The sequence below is a fragment of the Sylvia atricapilla genome, chromosome 3 (genome assembly GCF_009819655.1).
Source record: "Sylvia atricapilla isolate bSylAtr1 chromosome 3, bSylAtr1.pri, whole genome shotgun sequence".
Classification (NCBI taxonomy): domain Eukaryota; kingdom Metazoa; phylum Chordata; class Aves; order Passeriformes; family Sylviidae; genus Sylvia; species Sylvia atricapilla.
In genome coordinates, this window is record NC_089142.1 from 3,643,113 (window position 1) to 3,668,670 (window position 25,558).

The window sequence follows — 25,558 nt, forward strand, 5'->3', positions numbered from 1 at the left end:
GCTTACTGGAGAGGCTGCTGAGCCTCTGAGGGTGGCTGCATCTCCCAGTGCTCCTCATGCAATATCTACATGCATTTATTTAATATTTAATCCACTTTTGCAGATGCTGAGCTTGATCCAAGTTGTGTCTGCATTGTTCTGCTTCAGCATCCTGAAAGGATATCTTGATGGATATGTCCTGTCAAAGAGAAGATGAGCATTGCCTTGGAGCAAGAGGGGAAATAGAAACATCAGGGAATATAACAAATCTGTGAATCACTTTGCTTTTCCCACTGATAGACCTAACCAGCAGAAATGTTGGATCGGCTGAGAGATGGTTGAGAACTGAACAGTCAGGATCAGAGGAGTCTTTGTTCTCTACCTCTTTTGAGCTGGTTTGACTGGAGGAATTGGCCTTTTTGTTCCTCTGCCCTTACTGCAAATCTCTGCCTGCACATGTTTGCCCTATTCGAGGTACCAGCAATTGGGTTTTCTCAGCCTGAGACCAAAAAATTCTCCATTTTTTTCAAGGTTTAATGTGAATCCATCTGAATGCAATCTGAAAATGTCTCCATGGACTTAGTTGGAGTAGAAGTCTTTTTACCATGTTATTCTGCCATGGGTGTGAGATGCTCAATTCACCAGTTCCTTTAAGCGGTGTTGAACCTTTAGTCAATCTGCAATTTAAAGCAATTCAGCTCACTACACACTAGTGATCCAAAAATTAGGCATGTTATTGAAACACACTGACCTTCTTCTGTAGTTAATACAGACCCTTGCTTAGGAAATGATTCGTCTCTACTGTCTGATAGCTGTCTCAGTGAGATGAGTTCTCAACACACCTCTCCTGTTACAGGTACCTTCCTCTGCGGCAGACAGTAGTTAATGACCTAAATAGAAATTTATAGGCTTTTCTGGCTTTTCCAAGCCACTAATAATAGAGTTACCTTCCCTTTTTACCAGTGCACAAATCTCTGAAGATGCTGTGCTCCCTGGAAACAGATGCAAAGGCTCAAGGAAAGCCCTTTTCAAGGATTTGGATGGAGGTGTCCTGCATCTGGAACCACCTGTCTCTGTTTTCCCAAAGTCAGAATTTGAATGGGCACAGTTCTACTCAGAAGCTGGTAAGTGCATGTGCTGATGGGAGTGTTTGCAAAGTTTGAACCATGAGATCAAAGTTTGATCCACGAGATATGACTTTCACTGAGATCTGCAACTGAGGTTGAGGTCACGGTGGTCCCAGTCTGTGTGATTCCTTGCCAGCCAGGATGTAGTGAATTGTACTTTAGGAGTCTGAGGTGGCTCAGTGTGCAGCTCTGTGCCCACCAGTGCCACTCTGGATTCTTGCACTGTCATTTCACCAAGCATCCTTATCCCCTTTAGGGTCTGATACCCTAGGTTGGATGGTAGAAAGAAATTCTTCCGTGTGAGGGTGGGGAGGCCCTGGCACAGGGTGCCCAGAGAAGCTGTGGCTGCCCCTGGATCCCTGGAAGTGTCCAAGGCCAGGTTGGACAGGGTTTGGAGCAGCCTGGGATAGTGGAAAGTGTCTCTGCCCATGGCAAGGAGTGGTATGTGATGATCTTTAATGTCCCTTCCAACCCAAACCATTCCAAAATTGGTCATTCTACCTGTCCCTTGAAACTCCTCTGAAGGCATTAAGGAGCACATGCCATAAAAACACCACAAAACTGCAAAATAATACCAATAATCGGCCCCACAAGGATTTTCATCCACATCCCACTGAGAAGATAATCGAGCTGAAAACCCACTCTAGAAGTTTGACGACCCCTCTCTGTTTTAAAAAAAGGTCCCATTTTGCTCAGTAACCACTTTTTGAAGGCTCCCACAGCAAGGCTCCGCTCTCATTCTGATTAAAACTCAGCTCTCTGATTCCAAATAAACTCTTTAATTACAATTAGCATTCCCCGTGCCTGCTGCTGATGGCAGCCATTTTGCTGTAGAGATCCATCGTTTGTGACTCTGCTGGTGTGGGAGGCTGATGGGAGGGACTGTAATTAATCCTGTTTTCCTTCACACTCTAAAACTGATTAAACACAACAAGAACTTTAAATAAAATGTGTAAGGCTTTTCCTCTAAGGATCCTGCTCTAGCTGGCTGCTTACAGGGTTGATTAATGTGTCATCTAGATGCAAACACTGATTTTTACTGTACCTTTCCCACCCTAATTATGAATCACATCCAAGCATTAATGCTCTGGTGCTATTACCACTTAGCACCTGCATGTTACTGAATATATTTGCATACAAAACCTGGATTTTATTCAGATTCAAACATTTTTAGCACATCCTAGCACACAGCCATAGGTGTAAGAGGAGTCCCCACCATCTAAAGTGCACTTTAGGAGGTACAACCTCGACTCCATAGGGTTTATCTCCTTGTGAAATGGAGGTAGCAGCATATGATAAATGTTGCCTGCCTCTGAAGCTATGACAAAATTGCTGTGTTTTCTTTTTGCTGCCCAAATCTGAATGGTGTTTTGTTTTCCTCTTCCCTTTACAAAAGTGTGTTAAATTCCTTTGCATTTCTTGTTCTGATGAGAATCTCATTCCGACAGTCCCTTTTGTCTTGAGGCTGACATTTGGGAAGGCACAACTTGATGCGGAGGTGAATTTGTGGTCATCTTCTTCCTTTCTTTCCTTCTCTTTCTGGAAAGCTGTAGCATTGAGCATTTTCCACAGTGCAATGCAGGCTCCCAGGATAGACAAATAGGAGAAAAAGCTCAATTTCCTTCTCCCATTGATCTCCTGTCAGCAGGGCCAGAGCAATTATCATCCCTCTGTGCTGGGAACTCATGAGTCAGACCTCGAGTCCTGTGTTTAGTTTTGAGCACCTCACTCCAAGAAAAACATTGAGGGGCTGGAGTGTGTCCACAGAAGTGAAAGGACCTGGAGAAAAGTCTGAGATATAAGTCCTATGAGGAGCAGCTGAGAGAGCTGAGGTTTCTTAATTTTGGAGAAAAGGAGGCTCAGGAGGACTCTCTATAACTCTATGAAGAAGGATTGGCCTCTTCTCCCAGGAAGTTAGTGATAGGTCAGGGGGAAATAGCCTCAAGTTGCACCAGGGAAAATTCAGGTTGGCTATTAGGAAAACTTTCTTCCTAGAAAAGGTGCTTGGCCGTTGAAATAGGCTTCCCAGGGCAGGGATGAGGCCACTATCCCTGGGAGCATTAAGAAAGCCAAGTAGATGTGACCTTTTGTGATATGGTTTAGTGGGCATGGTGGCACTCGTTCAGTCTGGGCTTGGTGACCTTGGAGGCTTTTTCCAGCCTTAATGATTCTGTAGGGCCAGATTCCCCTTTGGTGTGACATTGCTTCAAGGCCTCTGAAAATGGTGGTTTTGTCATAGAATTATAAAATCATAGAATGGCTTAGAAGGGGCATTGGGACAGGGTGATTTTTCAGGTCTCTTCCAACCCAAACTAGTCTATGATTGTATGATACTATAATACACGTAAATGTGTTCACTTCAAACTTCCTTCCAGTTTGGCCAATCAAATTGAAATTACTGTCCCTCAGGTATTTTTAGATACTTTGATTACTCTGTGGGGAGCGAACCAAAACACTCAGTAGACTTCAGGGACAAAAAAGTCATGGAGATGTTTTATCAGAATAAGGAATATCACAGAGAAGAGGCTGTGAGAGCCTTAACTGAGGCACTAGGGATCATTCAGAGTGATATTAATGCTCCAGATTCACATGATATCTTCTATTGAAGATGCAATCAGTATAGAAATTATGAAATTAATTATTTCTATACCAACATTTTCCCCCTTTGTTTTCTTGAGCTTTTAACCACTGAGTTTGCTCTTTGCTCATAGACCACTCTGTTTATTGTGACTCTCTGAAGAAGCAGAATTGTTCACTTCAAAATGAAATTTTAGTTTTCTGGATAAACCACAGAATTCAGAAAAAAAAGAGAACAAAACAGGAGGGAACAGATCCAAGATTTTTGTTCCTCTTATTATTTCTACTTCACAAAAAAAAGGAATAACAACAAAAGTGGGTTTGAGTCCAACAAAGCATAATTACTTTTTAATATGGGAGTCCTTTTTAGTCTTTTTTTTTTGTCTTTTAAATATAATGCTGCAAAAGTTTAAAATTAAATGTTTTACAACACCTCCTCCCTAAATAATTTATTATGAACTTTCAAAGCACCATTTTTTGAATTATCCAAAACAATTTAATGAGTTTAACATGAATTTGTAATTATTTAAATGTCTTTGAGCTGCCATTTTTGGATGACAAAATGTTTTTCTCCTAAAACTTATGTCTAGAGCAAGCCTCTTGCAAAAGAGCTTGGGGCCAGGCCTGGAGCACTAAATGGTTCCACGATACAGGAAATACCAGAATCGTAAGCTGTACAGCAGAATTAGCTGTAAACAGGAGTGTCTTGATGGGGAATTAAGGATAAGTGGACAGTTTGTGTATTCAACTGATTCTTATGTCCAGGTTAAAACCCCAACTCCACAAAGAGTAGCTGATGGAACCATCCTTGTGTAGCTGGAGGATCAGCCAGTTGTTGGCTTTCTGCAGTGATCACAGGACTCTGTTATCACAGTTCCTCACATCTGTAATCTGGGATGACTTCCAGAGACATCAAAGTTCATTGTCTTCCCTTGGTGGAAATGTAGCTGAGGACCTCAAACTAGTAGAAAATCCAGCTGTCCCCACCCCTGTTGTCTCCAGCGTTGCCATGGAGCCATAGAATTTTGGAACGGTTTGGGTTGGAAGGGGCCTCTAAAGTCATGTCATTCCATCTCTTGTCATGGGCAAGGACACTTTCCACTAGAGTTTGCTAATGTCCCCTCCAGTGAGCAAAGAGAGACTGACTAATGATGTGGGTAAGACAGAATCAGAGAGATGAAATCAAGTCTTTCAAGTTTTAGTCCGCAGATGTATGTTTTCTTCCTGCAGACAGATACATTCTAGGTATAATTTAAGGCAATTTGGACTGAATAATCATAGAATCATAAACCAGATCAGGTTGAAAGTGGACTCAAAGCCTTATCCGATCCACCCTTTTGTGGGGAAGGAGCATTATCTGTCACTCTGTCCAACTGCACTTTGAAAACCTCAAAATGAGGATGTGATGGAGACTCCACCATGTCCCTGGGGAGATTTTTCCAATAAACCACAGAATTGTTTGGGTAGGAAGGGACCTTAAAGATCACCTTGTTCCATCCCCCTGCCATGGGCAGGGGCACCTTCCACCATCCCAAAATACTCCAAGCCCTGTCCAACCTGGCCTTGGACACTTCCAGGGATTGGACAACTACAACACCCAGTGATTGCTATCACTGTTAAAAAAAACGTTTTCCTTATATTGAGATTGAGCTGGTGCAGGCTGTACCTGTAGGCCATTGTCTTCCCCATGTGTCTCTTTGGGAAGAGAGGGCCCCATCCTCCTTGTAGCTTCCCTTTAAGAACTGGAATATTGTGACTAGATTCTCTCCTGAGTCTTGTCTCCTCCAGGGAGAACACACTTAATCCTTCATCCTTTCCCTACAGGAGAGGTATCCCAGCCTTTTCACCAACTTTGTGTCCTTCCTGCAGTCCTCTCTGATTCTGATTTACTGAGGGATGACGAAGCTCTGGGCTATCTGATATATATTCTTGAAACTTTTCCTTGCTGTTGTAAACATGTGCTCTGTGCATTTTGTGTGAATAATGGAATCTTTCTGTTACTTTACACAGTCAAACCTGGCAACTCCTTTTAAGTTCTTTGGATACAGTAGAAGAATCAGTGAAATTTAGGTCTGTAATACCCCTATGGGATGGACATTTATTTTGGCATTCGTTTTCCAGGTAAAGGAGAGAATTAGTGGCTTGCCCAAGGTCAGTAATTGAATTAAAAATTATCCTTCCAGAACACTGACAGCCAGACTCTGAATCTAAAAACACCCCACCCTGTTAAGGCAGGTGGAACTTTATGGTTACATTGACTAGAAACAGCCCAAAAGTGCTATTTTACCTAGCACTTTTTGCTAAAATAATATTCCTGGACTATATTTTGGGACATAACTGAACATCCAAATTCTTACTATAATTAAAAACAAACAAATGCAATTTTAAAAATTATTCTTAAAAAACCAGATAGTTTTTTTATTGAATCAGCTTTGGTGTTAATCTATTGGGGAGAGGATCAGTGTGTTGTGGACAACTGAACTTTTTATCTGACCAGCAAATCATTGAGATTATATTTTCCTGTGTCATTTTCAATCTAGACAAATCTAAAGCTGTGAAATTGCTCAGTAGTCTTGCTTACTCTCTAGAGGTAATCAGTACATTTTTTAAATCATAAAGAGGAAAGTGTTTAATATGTAAATGCTTATCTGAAGCAAGTTATGTAGACATTCAGCATTCAATTTTATCAAAAACTACTGTCAAAATCCCTTTGAGTTGTAACATTGAAGTTAAAAGTCATAAATGAACATGCAGAAGTTTGCTAATTTCTTCAGAAATATGACAAAATGTCAGATGTAGGTAAAAACAATCCAAAATAATCTGAGTTATGGGTCGAAGAATTTTGTACAATTTTCTTTCTTCTAGTAATTTTAACTATAGAATAAAAGCCTCAAATAATAGTTGAGGAAGCATAGAATTTTGAGACGCAGGCTAGCAGTATAAGTTAGGGCTAAAGCTGGGTGAAAATGTTACACTATAAATATTGAATATTCCAAGGAATATGATTAGCCACACTAGCTATGCATAATCATATTCAGTAATTAAAGATGTCTGAGAAGAAAATGCAGGTTTGGTAGATCTGCAAGGAGTGAAACAATGCAATATCAGCACTGTTTTCTTCTGGAGCTTTTTTGTTGTTGCTGTTCACAAATAGAAATTTGTTCTTTCTGCAATAAATGACCCATGCAAAATGGGTTGCAAGTAGCAATGGAGGACATTAAAAGAGCTCTTACCAAACTATTCTTTCATAAAAACTAAACCTAATATGATCAGTAAATGCTTGTAATTCTTAATTTTCCTGAAAATGCATCTCTGGTAAAGACTTCAGCAGACCTTAATTAAGTTGAGACCAAAGCAGAGAATAAAGTTAGGAGGATTTTGTAGTGCTCGTGGGAGAACAAAGTTTAAAGTAATCCAGAGGGAAATGAAGTTATTTTTATGCCTTTGATGTCTATGTGGTGGCTTATCAGGGGTGAAATGTTTGAACACAGTGAGTTAAGCAATCAGCTCTGTCAACTTCAGTACAGCAGAGCAGGAGACAATTCCATGGGTGGAGAATCCATCAGCTGAGAAAGAAGAAAGGACAAGGAAGGGCTTTAAATTGACAGAGCGCACGTTTAAATTAGAGGTATGGAAAAAATTCTTCCCTGTGAGGGTGCTGAGGCCCTGGCACAATGTGTCCAGAGAAGTTGTGGATGCCCCTGGATCCCTGGAAGTGTCCAAGGCCAGGCTGGATGGGGCTTGAAGCAGCCTGGGATAGTAGAAGGTGTCCCTGCCCATGGCAGGAGGTGGAATGAGGTGAACTTCTTGGTGTCTTCCAGCACAAGCCAGTCTGTGATTTTATGATCTGGATGCTACCATGAGACTTCCTTAGGAGATAGGTCTGCCAAGGAAAACCACTCCTCTACATGATTTCTTTTAGTTAATCATGGAGGAACTGGCATCGTTGGGGATGTATCAGCAAGGTCAGCATTGGGGCTGAGGTGGCCATGCCAAATGTCCATTTTGAAATACTATAAATTGCTTTCCCTCACAGTCATGTGCATTTCAGACTCTAATAAACATCTACTCTCCTTTTTCAGGGTTGCCTTTTCCTTAATTCTGAAGCTAGAATGTGTGAGATGAATGGCATTGTTCATTTTCCATATGAACAACATGGGGCAACATATATACACACACAGATTATATATATCTGTATATGTACAATTGTATAAGCCTATCAAACCTTATTTCCTTGTTCCCGTCAAACAGGGGTATCAAATTCTTTTCTCCTGACGAAGCCAAAAAACCTTGGGCAAACCCAACCATTTTGCACATTTATTGCTGTAAATGGAGTTTAGCTTTTTGTACCATCTTTCTGCTTATTTTTTAAATTCCTCAGGTTGTTTCAAACAGTCATAAACTGATGTTCTGCTGCATAAAATGTAAAATATGTGTACATATCTATTAGGAGTGATTATCCAAATGAATTTTGGAAAAACTGATTATGAAGTCAGGTCTCTGACAATGGGAGATAACCTTGCCCCTTAGGATAGCAATCCTTTTTGAAGATGTGCCAACAAATAGTTTTTGCCTTCTCTTGCTATCAGAATTTCTTGGCTTCTCCTTTTAGCCTTAAATCCTGAGGATAAAAGAACAGGTTTTTAATTTTCCAAACTCAACTTCTGTATTTAAGGAGCTATTTAGAAAAATGCCACCCTTTTTAGAGTTTGTGAAATCTTGAGGAGCTTGGTTGCTTCCCCAGGGGCTCAGTACCCCCAAAACACCATGTCACCTTCATTTTGGATTCCAGTTATGGATTTTAAACCCACCTCTCCCCCTTCCTGTATATAAATGTTGTCTGCAACACAAGAAAAAGTTTTTTTATCATTGACATGATGAAGCTTCTGTTTCAGTGTAATGTTTCTTAAACTGTGGTTCATAAAGCATTGGTGGTCCATGAAACCTGAATAATTGATAGACCTACCACTCATGGGTTTATTTAGAAGACTGACAGTTAAAGGTGAAAAGAATTATTAGGCATATAGAAAACAGGAGATATGAGGAATGTCTGGAAAAGCTGAGTGGCTTGGTCTTGAGAAAAGGTGGAAGAGAGGTTTAGGAACAGCCTTCAAAACCATGAGACTGCTGGGAATTGGAGAGAAATAAATTGTTGTCAAAGTCTGGGGAATCAGAAATAATCGTATGAAGAATCATGAGGATAATTTTATGTGTTGGGAGGAAATGTTGGAATAAAGACAGAGATTCATGGACCTAGCTTGCCTGAGTGAGTTGCAGAGTCCTTACCAGTGATAACATCCTTAGATAATCAGATAGAGCTGGTATTTTCCTGAGTAGGTGAAGAATGGATCAAAAAACTTCAAATGGCCCTTTCAGCACCTATTTTAAAAATTTTGGAAAGATATTGCTGGCCTGCAGGAATCTTTGATGTCTGACAGTGATACATGGGTCCAAAGGCCAGGGAGGAAGGTAATCAGGACTACTTTGTAGGAGGAAGGTTTGGTGATCAGGACTTTCTAAATGCTTCTGATGAAGACAAAGAGTGACCACTGGGGAGGAAAGACAGATTGTGTCTCAACCCATGTGCTTGGTCCTGGTCATCCAGCCTGCCTGTTCTTGTGGAATGCCAATGAGCTTGAAAGGATGTTCAATATAGAAATATAGAGATGAGTTCCATAGAAAATGGTGTCCAGGGTCTGAGTGGAGTTTACAGCTCTAGGGAACCAAAACTGGCACAGGTTGCACAGAGAAGCTGTGGCTGCCCCATCCTTGTAAATGCCCAAGGCCAGGCTGGATAAGGGTGGGAGCAACCTGGGATAGTGGAAGGTGTCCCTGCCCATGGCAGGTGGTTGGAATGAGTTGGTCTTTAAAGCCCCTTCCAACCCAATCCATTCTATGAATCTATTCCTCATCTGAAACCACTCCTCAAAGATCAGACATCCTTCATATTCTCACAAGGATCTGTTTCTTTCTTATTTATTCTGCTTTGGTAATGCCAATGAATCTGAGCCCATTGTTGGTTTTTATTCCTACAATATACCACCTGAAAATCTTCCAGCATCTTCTTGAGGAATCACAGAATCAAAGAACAATTTGGGTTGTAAGGGACCTTAAAAATCATCTCGTTCCACCCCTCGCCTTGGGCAGGGAAATCTTCCATTATCCAAGTTTGCTCCAAGCCCCATCCAGCTTGGCCTTGAACACTTCCAGGGAAGCTTCTCTGGGCTATATGTGCCAGGGCCTCCTTGCCCTCACAACGAAGAATTTCTTCCTAATATCCAATCTGAACCTTCTCTCTTTCAATTTGAATCTATTCCCCCTTGTCTTGTCAATCCCTGTTCTTGTAAATATTCTCTCTCCCTCTCTTTTTGAGTCACTACAAATACTGGAAGGCCACAATTAGATCACCCTAATGCCCTCTGTTCTCCAGGCTGAACAATCTCAATTCTCTCAGCCTTTCCTCACAGCAGAGCTGCTCCATCCCTCTGATCACCCTGATGCCTCCTCTGGACTTGCTTCAGCAGCTCCAGGTCCTTCCTGTGCTGGAATTCCAGGGCTGGAGGCAGCTCTGCAGGTGGGGTCTCACCTGAGCAGGGCAGAGGGGCAGAGTCACTTCCCTTGACCTGCTGGCCACCCTGCCTTTTGTGCAGAAGCTGCTGATGTGAGAAGTCAAGCCACAATGTGTCAGGATAAACAGAGAGAAGTGGAGAAGTGAGTTGCTCCAGTGAAGCAGTGATGGAACAAAAAACCAGCATCAACATAGCTCACCCTCTCCGGGCTTGCTGGCTCTTACCTTTAAGGAGGCAAGATGGTGGTGTTTATGCAATTAAAAAGAAAAAAAGAAAAGTAAAAAATGTGAATTTCATCCTGCAAGCATAATCATATTATTTCCTCTTTAGATCTTTGGGACATATCTATAATCCAACTAAACTGCTGAGTGGGAGTTTGCAGAGGTTTACAGGGGAAGCACTGCATTTTGCAACAATTAATTTTGCAGAGGAAGCAGCCTGTTTAAAGATGCCTGCAGCAGTCACTAAAATATGTGTTGTTTTTCAAGGCCACCAGACACAGTTGGCTACGTTGGCTAATAAACAAAACAACAATGCAAAAAAAAAATTATAACAAACCCAGTCTCGTGGGGTTTGCAGGAAGAAGGGATGAGAAATAAAATGAATAATGCTTACCTGCTAGGGGTGGGTGAAGACTATAATTGTTTAGCCCCCAGCAGATCCCTGCAAGGGTTAAAAATGACAAAGATATTAGTTGGTGACTGCTAAGATTGTTGGTTTGAAGCTTTGGGCAAAACACAGACTGTTATTTACCGGACTTGGTCGATTTACTTCTTAATGCAATAATGACCTGTGAAATGAAACGTGAGCTAGACAATTGTTCCTCATTCTTTCCAGTAAAACATCCTTTCATACCCCATTAAACCACCATTAATTCCATTTGAAAGAGAAGCAGGCACAAACACCAAGGGATATCTCTCTCTTTTCCTCTTTTCCTCTCTTTATGGGATGGATCAAGGCCTGTGGATGGAAAAGCAGCTTTCTCACCAATTTTAGAGGGTGTTGGGCCGCCCGTGGGGGACACATTTTTGAGTGAACACCACAGAGATCCACTGGATTGGCACCCAGTGAATCATATTCCTGAGTTTTGCAGAATGTATCAGGCAAACAGTCAATTTTATTGGTGTTTATACATCAGTTTTCTGTCTCTTTTTTTTTTTAGCTGGCTTTCTTCAAGCATGAGATTTATGTAATGGTGCAGTGTATGTGCAGATATATCTGTGCATTATTTCCCTCTCAGTCCTTTTATACACATTTTCAATTTTAAACAAAAGTAATAGAGTGATAAGTCCTCAAGGTAATAGATTCCTACAGGTTTAAAAAAGTTTAGGTCTGTCAAGAAAACCTCTGTGAGTGAACCTCTCTGTCCTCCTAGAGTGGGTTATCCAGTTGGAGTCCTTTGGCTGCCAAGAAATGTTCTCTGGAGAGAAACTCCAGTTTTGTATCTCAACTACAGGAAAAAGCTTTTGCAGGGCTGGAATCCAGCCACAGCTGTGCAGTGTAGCACTGGTTCCACTTGGTGTGGGACTGGTTTCTTCACCTCCTGATTCTCCCTCCCCTGCTGGGGCATTGACAGAGGTGATGTGGCACTGAGGGACATGGTTTAGTGGGGTTTGCAATGTTACATTTAGAGTTGCACTTGATCTCAGAGGCCTTTTCCAAAGCCAAACCTCCACAGCCTTCCCAAATTGTCTCCTTGCTGCTGTTTGGCCTGACCTGAAACCTACACCAAGGCATTTCATCAGTTCTTTGGCAGGTGTTGTCCAACTGCAAGGAGGCTACTGTGGATCAGTGGCCTTGTTCTGAAAGTACCACTGATTTAATGCAATCACAATTTGACAGCCCACAATATAACGTTTCATCATATTACCTGGTTTTCAGTTGCTTCTACTTTTATATTTTATTTTATTTCATACCCTATACTTTTATTTTATTTGCTACACTAGATGCCTTTCTTTTTCCCTGATAGATTTATGCCTGGGGAAAGATTTTGTTTGAAAGTTTGCTCAGAAATAGTTCAGCTGCAATGAGCAAAATGAAGCTTTCTTTTGGTGTATGTCAAAAACAAATCCCTAAACTCTAAAATCTATGGCCTTGCAGTAGAGGTTGAGGGTTATCAGGGAAACAACTCTGGTCACTGACTTACTTTCAATCCACAGTCCTTGTGAAAAATTGTGTCCAGAACTATTTATGAAAATAAAATTCTTAGATTTATTATCTTTTTATGTTCTTTGAAAGATCTAAGCTTTGTCTACCGCTAGTGAAAACTTCTGTTACCGCTGTGGTGCATTGTTTGAAGCACAGACATCAAATGCTTTCCTGAGTATTTGGAGCCTCAAATCCCACATTCTAGTTCCCTTGCATTGCATCTGCTAATTAACAAAAGAATTCTGGGCACTTCGTGACCCTTGCTGCTGCCCAAGGGCTGTGTCCCCAGGAGGCAAACACGTGTTGTGTCCTGACTTTACAGACTGGGTTGGGCAGGAGCCAAGGGGTTACGCAGAGTCCTCTGGGGTGGAGTGGAGAAGAAACCTTGGAGTTTAACCAGCAGCAAGTATGGCATCCACTGGGAAAAAGCTGCTTGGGTGTTGACTCACCAGCCTAATTATTAAAGCACCTAGCACTATTTAGCTTGGGTAGGATTGAGATTTCTGTGTGCTTATGTGTGACTCAGTGATTATTTATAAGATCAAGTTTCACTTGCAAAAAAACCCCCCAAAACTTCACTCCCCCTCCCTCCCCAAAAAAATAATAAAAAAAAAAAAAAATCCCAAACCCAAAAAACCAGCCAGCCAAAACAAAACAAAACAAAAAACACTTTGTGGACGGTTTTAATTGCAGTTCTGAAAAGAGATGGAGAATGAGAAGTGTAAAATCCCTTGTCATGAATTACAAGAGCAATGACCTCTGAAAATAGGTTTCTTTTTTCCTTTCTCTGTTATTCTTCCTACATAGCCTTGCTCTGATCCAGAGCAAATCACGATGGTCTGTTTGTGTGTATGCAAACATTTGTGTTTATACACACACAGGCACTGTCCTCGCAACTGTTCTTGGGAGCATTTCATCATTTTTTTCCTCTTATCTTCCAAATATTAGCATTTAATGAAATACACATTTCCTTCATTTATCTTGAACCTACTCCAAGGCCAGCAAATACCAGAACCTCAAACGTTATGACAGGATAGATTCTTTATTGGTTTGTTTTCTTTTCATTCTTTCTGTTTTCACTGCGATTTTAAATTTTTTTAAAAAAGATTATGGACCCTTATGTTCCAACTCAAGGAACCTGGCTTCTAACTGAGGTACACAAATATGTCCAAAAAAATGTCCCTGAGACCCATCCAATGCAGACAGCTGTGCAGCGAACAGGAAATTGAGGAAGTCAGGTTCATCAGAAGCACAGGATTTCCTTTGTGGATGTTTCAGATAAAGCATCTTTAATTTTTCCGTGCCGGATCAGTGCCGTAAAAGGGCTGTGAGAAAAGCAGGGGAATTATTGCCCTGTGCTTTGATGTCAGGGGTGGAAAAGCATAACTGAAAGACAGGTTCTTGTGGGGACCATCACACCTTGGCCCTGTTGACGTGGCCTTTTCCAAGCAAACTCCCACTTGCCTGTCTGTGCTCTGGGCTGGCAGGACAGGATCCAGCTCTGAACCAGGAGCTGTGTCACCGTGGGACAGGAGCAGGACTGCCAAAGGTGTCTGAGCAACTGAGTTTTGAGGAGAGGTCCCAGACAATGACTGGAATCATGGAATGGTTTATGCTGCAAGGGACTTTTAAGATCAGCTCTTTCCATCCCCTGCCATGGGCAGAGACACCTTCCACTATCCCAGGTTGTTCCAAGCCCTGTCCAACCTGGTTTTGGCCTCTTCCAGGGATGGAGCAACCGCAGCTTTACTGGGCAACCTGTGCCAGGGCCTCAGCACCCTCCAGCAAAGAAGTAATTTGATTACCCTGTGAAATGAGGCTAATTCTTCTTTTTCCCTCCACTCATTAGTTTGCAACGACTCTTGACATTTCAGTGTCAGGATCTATGAAGTGTCTATGTGGCATCTGGTATGGTGTGATTCCAAACTAGTCTGAGTCCCCTATGAAACACTGGGAAAAATTGCAAACTGGCAATTACCAGTGTTCCAGTGGCATTACTGAATCAGGCAAGCACTTAGATGCTGCCTGTGTGACCTTAGCTTGGCTTGCTCTCCTCTTCGTGCTTTTAAAGTTTGACTGTCTTTGCTTTGACAGTTTTCATGTTCACACTAAGAAGCAAGCAATTTTGACTCATTTGGCCCAAAATGTAATTGCTCTGGAGATGGCTCAGGGCTGTGTGCTACCAGATGTTTGTACAATAGAGAAGGCTACGGGGAGACCTTGTTTTGGCCTTTTGGTACTAAAAGGGAATTTTTAAGAAAAATGGGGGCAGACAATTTTAGCAGGTCCCACTGCAATAGGACAAAGGTTGGTGGTTTTAAATTAGAAGGTGGTCAACTTAGATTAGATATGAGGGAGAGGTTTTTACAATGAGAGTGATGAAATACCGGCAACAGGTTGTACAGAGAGGTGGTGGCTGCTTCATCCCTGGAGACATTCAGGGTAAGGTTGGCCAGGGCTCTGGTTTAGGTGGTTAAGGATTAAGGTAATTAAGAATATGTCTGGGTGATATTCTTTAACCACGGGGGTGGGGAGGCCCTGGCACAGGATGCACAGAGAAGCTGTGGCTGCCCCTTGATACCTGGAAGAGTCCAAGGTCAGGCTGGATGGGAATTGGAGCAACCTGGGATAGTGGAAGGTGTTCCTGCCCATTGCAGGGGGTGGAACATGATCTTTAATATCCCTTTTTATCCAAAGCATTCCAGGATTCTAGGATTCTGTGACATGCACACCAAAGGTCAGCAGGAAGTATATAACTATCCATCCCAGTTTCAACCCTAGTGCACTCGGGACAAGGATTTAATAGAGCATTTTATCTTAATGAAGCTAAAAGTGTTGAAAGCTGGGGCCAGGAGGTTGCTACACGCAAAAGCTGCATTTCACAAAATAATTGCTGAGACAAAACATGAAAAATCTTCGTTTAGAAAACAGAGCTTTGATAAAAATGTCATCACTCTACCAAACTTCAAAGCACATGTGGTTGACACTATGTGCACCATGGAGTTCTCAGGATATGTAGCATGAGTATAATATAGTGCTTAGTTAAAATAATTAGTTGAAAAGAACATATTAATTTCCTAGTGAATTTTTGGAAAAACAGGGCAGTGCTTTGGAAAGAAGAAAAGTTATTAACTGACATTGTGTGTAAGAAACTGGAAAATAAATATTTTCATCTGGGGTAGTCATGTTGAATACTCAGCTTTAGATCATGCCAAGAACATGTTTATTAACTTAACATGTAACAATTTATATTTGTTTCAATATATAAACACATAAATATATTATGATAAATATAAATGTATTTATGAATATATGTGATTATAAAATCTTTCCATATTCTCCAATTGCTGGGAAAAGAGACACACAACCAGTGAGGCAACTACCACAGAACCATAAGATGCTTTTGAAGAACTTTTCAATCAAAAGCTGTGGGGTTTTTTTTCTTTCTTTCTTTTTTCTTTGTTGTAGGCATACTAAATTGACAACAGCACCTCATCTTGCCTTAGAAAATAAGTTATCAAGACAAAGTAACCTTGCAACTTCAATTTGCCCGACAATGGAAGTCAGGGACCTGTCCAATATATTTGACTTCCATGTTCTTGCTTTTTTTTTTTTTTCTCATTTATCTTCCAATTATTTCTTTTTTTTCAAATCTGGGTAACTGCCTCATAATTCCAGTTTCAAAAGGCCCTATTTTTTCTGGTTGCTTGGATAAGGCAACTTGAATTAAAACTTTGGCATAGCTCTTTCTTAAGAGACTAATATAGCATTTAACTTCTGTGTTTGACAAGCTAATTGGCCAAGGTTTAAAACCATCAGTTATGCAGTAAAACTGTATGTAATTAATTAAAGGGATCTGATTATTTTCAGTCGAGCTCTGTTCATGAAACATCCTCCTACTCACTAATAAACTTTGTTCCTGCAGTATTTTTTTCTGAAATTAATAAGCACATTGCAAAACCAGGGTAAGCTTGTCTCATTGTTTGCTTCCCATGCTCTCCAGGATGCAGCAGTTACTGGACTGAAAATGAAGTTACATCCCTATAAGCTCCATATTAAAAAAGTAATATTTTATTCTCCTCCATGGGACTGACAGAATCACAGAATCCTTCAGGTTGGAAATGTGTCTAAGGTCATTGAGTCCAACCAGCACTGCCAAGCCCACCACTAAACCATGTCCCAAACACTGAACATTTTCAAGGATGGTGATTCCACCACACCCTGGCCAGCCTGTTCCAATGCCTGACCTCCTTTTCAGTGAAGAAATTGTTCCTTGGACAGAGGAATAGAATGAGCTGATCAAGAGCACCAACTATGTTCAAGGTTGCACCAAAAAAATAAATATGAAAAGAATAGAAGATACAACTCTATTGGATAAAGAGTTGGAGGAAATACTTGACAAAAAATTCCCTAATAGCTGTGAGAGTCCTTGGATCTTCTTGGACCTTTTGATGCAACTCATGATAAATTAATTAAATTTTCTGTCCATGTCTCAGTCTGAGGATTGACCATAATTAAAAGCACAGCTCACACTGGAGCAAAGCTGGGCTGTCTCTGTGCCTTAGGAGATGGACACAACTGCTTTCTTTTAATCTCTGGAGAGGCAGCTGAGAGATAAAGCAACAGCAGGATGTGTCGGGAATGAAGCTGGCTTAACCTGCCTGTGCTATGGGGTGAGGAATAGGCTGTGCTACTTGTTGAGAACCTTTCCAGTTCTTTGAATAATGATCTGGGTTAAATGAGACCTCAAAGATCACCCAGTTCCAAACAGTGCCATGTGCCAGGGACTCTTTCCACTATCCCAGGTTGCTCCAAGCCCCATCCAACCTGGCCTTGGACACTGCCAGAGATGGGGAAGTCACAGCTTCTCTCCACACCCTGTGCCAGGGTCTCACCAGCCTCTAAATAATTAATTTCTTCCTAATACCAAATCTATATCCACTCTTCTTCATCTTAGAGACATTTCCCCTGGTCCTATCTCTATAGTACTTGTAAAAAATACTTCTAATCCTCTATTTGATACTGGATGGCTGTTATTAGGTTTCCCTAAAAGTTATTATCAATTTTTTAGAGCTGTAAGTAGAACCATTTGAAAGCATTTTTTCATTGCAGGAAAATGATATGGTGTCCCCCTTACTCTTTGAGACCACACAGTAAGACATGTAAATCAGCTCCAGAGAAACTATTCTGCCAATCTGCCCGTGCAGCCAGCTTAAAGTGGCTGCTTTGGATCCTTGTGCATGGAGGGAAATCTGCTTTCTCCTTTTCCTCTCCAGACCCCAAGGGTACAAACTTCCTCAGCCACTCAAATTTGTGTCTGAAAGAAGAAGGAAAGTCCAGTGGACATCAGTGACCGCACTTAACAAAAATTATCCCTTGCTCTTGGAAAGGCTGAGTCTCTCTGGAAAAACCTCTGATTCCATGTATGCCTGAAGAGCACTCCAAAATAAAGAATCCCAAACTATTCAGAGATTAAATAAAAGTACAGGGCTGATTGCAACAGTGTCCAGCAGACAGAGATCCTAAAGGACCCCAAAAATGGTTTAAAAAATCAGATTCAAATTTCAGCATGTTTTTAGTGTAATGTTGGAGGTAGTGGTTGCTTCGGGAAGAATAATCAGCATTTACAGGCCGATTTCTTTTCTCATACCCCGTGTTTTCCAAAGCAAGCATTAATTCAGGATAGTTTGACCTGAAGGTAGAACTAATTCCAGTACTATTTGTTTATGTATCCTGTCTCACCCAATCTTTAGCTACTCAAACCTCCAGTGGCAAAGGGTCCCAGAATTTGTGTGACTGACAACTTCTGGGCACGAGGTTTTCCTTAGGAATTCTGATTGATAGCAAGTACTTCCATGTATTATGGCAGAATGAACAAGTCACTTGTGTTCTTTAACATATTTAGGTTTTGGATATATAATTTTTGTTTAGTTTTTTGTTGTGTTTTTTGGGGTTTTTTTAATTTTTTTTTATATATTTTGCTTCTCGCTGCAAAGTGAGTGTGGGTTTCCATTCAGTAGAAAGCAGTATAGGAGTTTGTTTGTTAACTTTTACTGATTTTCTGTAGATGTTGTTTTCAAAGAAGCCCTTTGTAACTAATAACTCTTCACTGCAGCCCTGGAAGGCTCACAAGTTATGGGATGGTGTTCTAGGCAAGAGGGTGGGTGGGAAAAAGTCAATAATAATACCAATAAAAAAGCCATACTTCTGATCAAAGCAGCAAGTGCTTGAATAAAGATTATATTAAAAAAAGAAAAATGTAGAGGTCTTGTTAAAACCTTTGGGTTAGTGTCCAGTTATGTGGATTTTCCCTCTAGTGCTTATTCTGGCATTCATTAAACCCTGATAAGTTACATAGAAACACTTGAAAGAATGATTTGAAATGCTATGAGTGAATAATAGAATTGCTTAAAGGGAAATGGAAATTCTTAAAGGGAAATGCATACTGACATGGAAAGTGAACTTGTGCAATTTTCTCATTGTCCAGGGTTATTATCTTTTTCTTCTTATTTTGAGGGTGTTGAATTTGTATCCTTTTATGTTCACAGTTTGGGAGCTGCTTAGGGAAATAATATTGATGAAGTGGGATTCAGATGTGCTGAAGGTTTTTCAAAAAGCAAAATGTCTTCTTTCTGGTGTCCTTCTTTGAGAGGCTGAGGTTCAAGTTTGGAGAGGAAGGGAATTAAAAAGAGAAAAAAATCCAAACCAACAGAAGGCTTTCTTCTCCATCCTCCCATGCTCTTGGGGTTAAAATCCTCATAATTCAATTTCAGATGACTTTTCACAGGTGTTTCTTGGTAAATAGGTCCAACAGAGTCCATCTTCACATGGAAAGGGCATCTTGCCAACAGGAATGACAAGGGAGCTCTTTATGTTGAAGGAAAAGATGCAGTCGGCACCTTCAAGAGGCTTTTTGCTAGAGTAAAGGTTTATTTCTTGTTTAGTTGGTGTTGCTATTTAACCAACCAGAGTATTAATGGCTGCAATGGCAGGCAGTGGAGGTTAAACCAAAAATTATCTTGTTGCCATGAAAGCATGTTCTACTCTGCTCTGCTCTTCATGTTACAGAAACAATAAATCAGCACTGAGGCAGAGGGGAGCAGAGCTGATCCTGTGGTTGAATTAGGAAGTCAAGCTATAAAAGCCCTAATCTAAACTGTGGGATAATGAGATGTGAGAGGATTTTCTGAGGTCCACTGCTGATCACATCGTGTTTGTTTAGTAAGATGTGACTGTTTTCACTGAAATAAAAGCTTAGATTTCGTCAAGAGAAGTTTCCAAACCAACCTCCAATACTTTAAGCCACTACGATTTACTGGGACACAGAGGAGTATTTTTTAAGCTATTCTGAGGTTTTTTGGTCTGCATTAGCTTTATGTGGGTATAACATTGACATGCCTTTCCTTGCCAATGTTATCCAATGGAACTTGAGAATTGTTTTTCCCTTGTATTTTCTTTTTCAACAGTGCGGTCAAAAAAATTCTCAAAGTCAGAGGACGAAACCCTGCACCTCTGATCTCAATGTCTGTGTTGACACAAGTCTCAAAGAAGGGTCTGTGGAGAAACTCAGGACTAGGTGATCTCCCAGATCCATCCATCTTTCACCCCACAGAGACCACACAGGTAGACCATGGCAGAGTAGAGATACCTGAGGTCACACAGTGACAACAGGTCCATGGGTCCTTCATGATCTGCAAAGATCTCAAGCAAACTGAGGCTCAGAGTGTTCTTAAAAACTGGTTTTGCCTCATTTCTAGGACCTGGCAATAAACTCTTGGTTTATTGCTGCTGTGGGCTGTGGGTCAGGTCTTGCACTGTGCCAAAGAGAAGCTGTAGATGTATTCTGAATATGATACATAGGGTTACACTAGCTTGTTTTTCCAAAGAGACATTCAGGGTAAACTCAAAAGATTCATCTTGCCTACCTGAAATAATCTCTCTCTCCCCAAAATTGGTTACTGAGATACATAAATTTCTTGTGTAAGGTTTTGATTTCTCTCAGCTGAAGGAGTCAAGCTCAGGCTCAGACACTCATGTCAAAACACACAAATGTGTAAACTAGATAAAAAGCCAGACCTAGGAGAAAGCATTGCAAGGAGACTATTTCCCATGGGGATGGGGATGTTCTCTGAATTGGTTTGTATGACTCCATCATAATTTTGCTGGTGAAAATGAAGCACTACAAAACCGTGACCTTCTGAGGAAGGCAATGGGGTTGGATTTTCTCGTGAGATCTGGAAGAGAGACTCCTTTCTGACTGAAATGAGGGAGTTTTAGATTAGATATTTGGACAAAATTCTTTCTGAGAGGGAGGTGAGGCCCTGGCACAGGTTGTCCAGAGAAACTGTGGCTGTCCCGTCCCTGGAAGTGTTCCAGACCAGGTTGGATGGGGCTTGGAGCAACCTGTGACAGTGGAAGGTGTTCCTGCCCATGGTAAGGGGTTGAAATGAAATCATCTTTAAGGTCCCTCCCCACCCAAACTGGTTTGTGACTCCATGGTTTTACTGTTATCACTTTCCCTCCAGTCCATGTGCTAACTCAGTATTAAATTTTAGATAGATTGGACTATTTTATAAATGCATTGAGCTGATTGTTGAAAACTACATTAGGCTCCTTCTATTACAAAAATTGATTTTAATAGTGTTCAATTTTGCATTTATGCAAAAATTGAACACTATTAAACAATTATATTCTGCATTTTTGTGAAACTGATACCATTCTTACTTTTTCTGTAAAAACAATATTTTAACCTTAACCTTAAATACACACCTTAAATATGTATTTTAACTGAATGTACATACGGCGTGTTATGTGTTTATAACACCTGAATTAAAATGAGCATATACATATATATGTATATCTATGTTACAAGATAATATAGTAGATGCATAATCGGATTCTGCTGCCTTTGGTGTACAGATCCTGGAATAGTGGAGCTGTCTCTTTCTTTCTTCCAGCTGCCACAATCTTTTTGGTCACCGCCACCCGCCTGCAATCCAGTGATCTAAAAAACAAGGACTGGCAGTGACAAAGCATCAGAGGGAAGCTAAAATCCGTGTGGCATGTGACATAGAGAAAAGGTCACATTGCCCTGCATCAGCCTCCTCTTAAGTCAAGTTAATTAATGGAGGGTTTTTTCTAATTCAACTGGATGGGCCTCCAGGCAAAGCGCTATTTGTAATGGCACTGTGCTCTGGAGTCACCCAGCCTGGTGCTGGCTGTGCCCCTGCATGTCCCCATGTCTTGAGGCCAGGAGGCATCAGCTCAACACTCCACTCACTTTTCAGGTGTGTGTATTGCTCACAAGTCACCTGACAAAGAGTAATAATGAGCCTGTTCTAGGTGATTTGCCATTGAAAATCCAAACACTGGCACGAGCATTATGGACAGGAGATGCCAAGAAAGTCTCGAATGAGAAGCCACAATAATTTCAGCCTTCTCTGTTGTGAATGTGCAATGTATTCCTCTTCACAAAAGAAAAAAAAATCACCTCAAAATAGGAAGAGAAATTGAAACAAAGAGGCAAAATATGTCTCTGGTCTTTGCTGAGGGCAGGTCCCTGACTGAGCAGCAGTGTCTGCCTCTTCCCTCATCTTTGTCTCCACCTTGGCTGGGGGATGGTTCATGATATGTTTTACTGGGCATGGTGGTGTTGGGTTGAAGGTTATACTTAATGATCCTGGAGGGCTTTTCCTACCTGAACAGTTCTATGATTCTATGATTCTATGATTCTATGATTCTATGATTCTATGTTTCTATGATTCTATGATTCTATGGTTCCATAACTCCATGATCCAACAATTCTATTATTCTACCAGTCCGTGATGTGTTTGTGTCCTTTTCCCTGTGTGCTGTGCACAGATGTTGTTGGCTGAGCTGGTGTCCATGACACTGGGCCTGCCTGGGGTCCTCCTGAGCAACCTGACCTCATGTTCCTGTTATCCTACTCTGTGTGGGTACATTTACACAGATCCCCAGCCTGTGCTTCTGACTCCTCCTGGCACTGATGGATTGTGCTGTGGGTCAGCTCTGTGTGTCCCTGAACCTGTGCTCAGAGCAAAGGTTTCTCTGCACACCGTGTCACATGGTTAAATATACAGCAAGAGGTTTTACTGAGATTCACAGTTCCCATCCAAAGCAAGCCACACAACGGAGAATTCTCTCCAAAAACCTCTGGTGGTAGAGTCCTGGTGGTGTAGCCACTCCTCACTTATTCCCACTCTTTCTCTTGCATTTGCTCAGTGTGTCTGTAAGAGGATTTACACAGCTTTTTTGTGATTGTGACACATTTTTAGGGACGAACTTTTCATCCAGTTTGCCAGAGCATCTAGATTAGAGAGATGTCCATGTGTGGTGGGCTGATTTTGTGGCACCACCAAACATCAGACTAATTCCCAAAGTCAAATATGGCCAGAACCTCACTGAACTCATAGATTGAGACTGACCATTGAAGATCAGAGTTCAGTCCGGCTGCATCAACCTAAAGAGACACAAGCTGAGTAGAGACAGGAAATCATTCCCAGGTTTGTTCCTGGGGTGACTCCAGTCTTCCCAAGCCCATCCTCCTTGTATTAATTAAGATTGCAGTGGGTAGGCAGGTTTCTCCTCAGCTGTTGTCAATCTGTTGCCTGTTTCTTGCAGGGAAATAACAGCTAGGAGGTGACTAAGTTGTCCCTTCCTTCTTTTCCACTTAAGTTCAAAGCCTACTCTTGCAATAAACAGAAGGCACACACCAACAACTTGGTTTCCTGCCTCATTAGTGGTGATTTTAATAATAACCATAAATACTTAGGGGTTTTTTTCATTTTAAGTATTTTTCTAGTACAAGAAGATGACAGTGATCCAATGGAAGTCCCTGACTGTGACAAAGGGCTGGGACTTGACAGTATTTGAAGGCTCCTTCAAACCAAACCATTGTGTTTGATGATTGATAATGTTCAGGAACCGTCAACAATGCCAAAAGAAGGCCAAATATTTCACACAACATCTATTTGGTCTTTTTCTCTGTGTGTGAACTCTTCTCTCAAACAGGCCCAGAAATATTCTGGGCTTCAGGTTTCTCTGCTTCTTTAGGCCTGGGATGTCTCTATGACTGGTGTGGTCCCAGCCCTCTGTTAAATTTTGCAGGTAAAATTGTGGGCACAGGAGCACTTTCCAGGGGCAGAAGTCCAGGGGGACAGGGGTGATGTCCATGCTAAGATAAATAAAATGACACAAAGATGCAATCCATTTCCCTGCAAAAATGTTTACCACAGCCCCCCACATGCTTTAGTCCTGGCCAAGTAATACTTTCCCAAACAATTCTCAGGTTCTTGGGTGCAGTTTGGGAGTTTGCCTGTGCCAAGGAACATTCCCAGCTGGTCTAGTGGATGAATCCATCCTGTTTTTGAAGCTGAGATAGTTTAGAAGATGAATGCAACCAGATCATGTCAGTTGGCCTCGGTGTCTGGGAATACTCCCGGGCACATTTAATTTAGTGGTGAAGATGTAGCCAGAATGTCTCTTCAGGACTGTTCATTACTGAAATATCTGTGTTGAAGCTGATTTTTTTTTTCACTAGTCTGATTGTATCCCATTGTCTCTGGTTTTAAAGATCTTATTTTTCCCTTTTGGCTGCTGTAACTAATCTGGGATGTGATCTGCTGTCTTCATAAATGTGTTTTGTGTGGGTTTACTCAGTCTTCAAAGATACTCAGGTTCCAAGAGCTGTTGTTTCTTTTTAATTTTCCAGCTCTCAGGTGATTAAGCAACTCTTACGATGGTGAATTACAAGTCATCCTTTCTCTTGTGCAGTTTATGTGTTAGGTTTTTTGAACTGTTTTTGTTCTTTTTTGCCTTTTTAGGATATCTCATCTATATTTATATAGTCAACAAAGTTGTTGCTGACTCTGTTTGAGTATGGAGAGCTGGGAAAGAAAAATCTGATGGTGGTGACCTCATTTTTAGCTCTATCAGTGTCTCCCACGCTCCTGAGTGGTTGGAAATTAGACAGATCCTCATCCTTGGAAGTGTTCAAGGTCAGGTTGGATGCGGTTTTGAACAACTTGGCCTAGTGGAAGATATCCCTGACCATGGCCAACTCTTAGTGTGGTCATTTAGATAATCATTAAAAATCCCTTTTGTTCCGGACCAGATTGGTTCCATTCAAATTGGGATGGTCACAAATCACATTAAGCTTCAGACAGCTCCTAGACATAGTTTTGGCCAGTGCTAGCTGACCTAGACAAAAAACATGCCAAACATTGTTCTAGGAATGGAAAATATTTGTGATTGAGTACTAGGTCTAAGGCATAAACCCTCATAAGCGTGGACATAGTTTCAGTGTACCTCTTTCAAAGACTAATGAAAAATATCTGTGTCTCACTGTGTCCCAGAAGGTGGAAAATGTATGATTCAAGCTTTTGAGACTTCATCATGGACAGCATGTTTAACATGCCATCTCTACCCCAATCCTAGACAAAGAAAAGTCTCTGTGGTAGTTCAAATGTTTATTCCGTGTTTTTCCCCCCATCCTTTGGGAAAGAAATTCAGCCCACCAAATCTCAGACATTGTTCCTGGCTTCCATATTCATAGCTAAGTTCTGAGGTGTTCTGACCCTCTTCAGTCTGCACTGGAATCACTAAAGTTGAAAGTTATTTCGCCTTCTATGGGAGAAGTTTGATCTTTGAGAGTAAAAAAACTGACAGGTTAGTGTTCCCCTCAAATCCTTCTTATTGATCTCTCAAATATAGAATAAAAGCAAGAGCATTGGCAAAATAAACCCTGAGGAAGGAAAGGAAAGGGCTGAGTGATGTCTTCAGGTTCTTTCTGTGATTCCTGCTGCTTAGAGCAAGGAGGAGAAAAATTTGGAGAGTACAAGAGATGCTTGGACAGCCTTCAAATTGTCAATTTTCATAGGTGCTGCTTGCTCAAATTGTATGTTACAATAAAGCCAGAGCTACCCTGGTTCACAACATGTTCTATGCAGACACTTGTATAAAGTTCCTTTATACTTCTCTTAAATGTTTTTTTACTTGTTATTAAGTCGACAGAATTGAGATCTGAGTTTTAGTGGTTCCCAAACTTACTGTGTATGATTTGGGATTACCTGGGAAAATATTAACTGGAAAAATATTAACTACCTGGGCTTGAATTATATAAAGAATCTGATTACTGAA

The 25,558-nt window shown here is 41.1% G+C and overlaps 2 protein-coding genes across 2 annotated transcripts in view; both read left to right on the forward strand.

The window, feature by feature from the left end:
- PKHD1 (PKHD1 ciliary IPT domain containing fibrocystin/polyductin) overlaps positions 1-3,712 on the forward strand; it is a 171,822-nt gene extending 168,110 nt beyond the window's left edge. Inside the window, exons 59-60 of the mRNA XM_066316758.1 lie at positions 943-1,103; positions 3,516-3,712. Of these exons, the coding sequence (XP_066172855.1) occupies positions 943-1,103; positions 3,516-3,712 (358 nt within the window). The remainder of the gene's footprint in view (positions 1-942; positions 1,104-3,515) is intronic.
- Positions 3,713-14,778: 11,066 nt separating this feature from the next.
- LOC136359821 (fibrocystin-like) overlaps positions 14,779-25,558 on the forward strand; it is a 54,617-nt gene continuing 43,837 nt past the window's right edge. The window contains exon 1 of the mRNA XM_066316759.1: positions 14,779-14,842. Within this exon, the coding sequence (XP_066172856.1) occupies positions 14,779-14,842 (64 nt within the window). The remainder of the gene's footprint in view (positions 14,843-25,558) is intronic.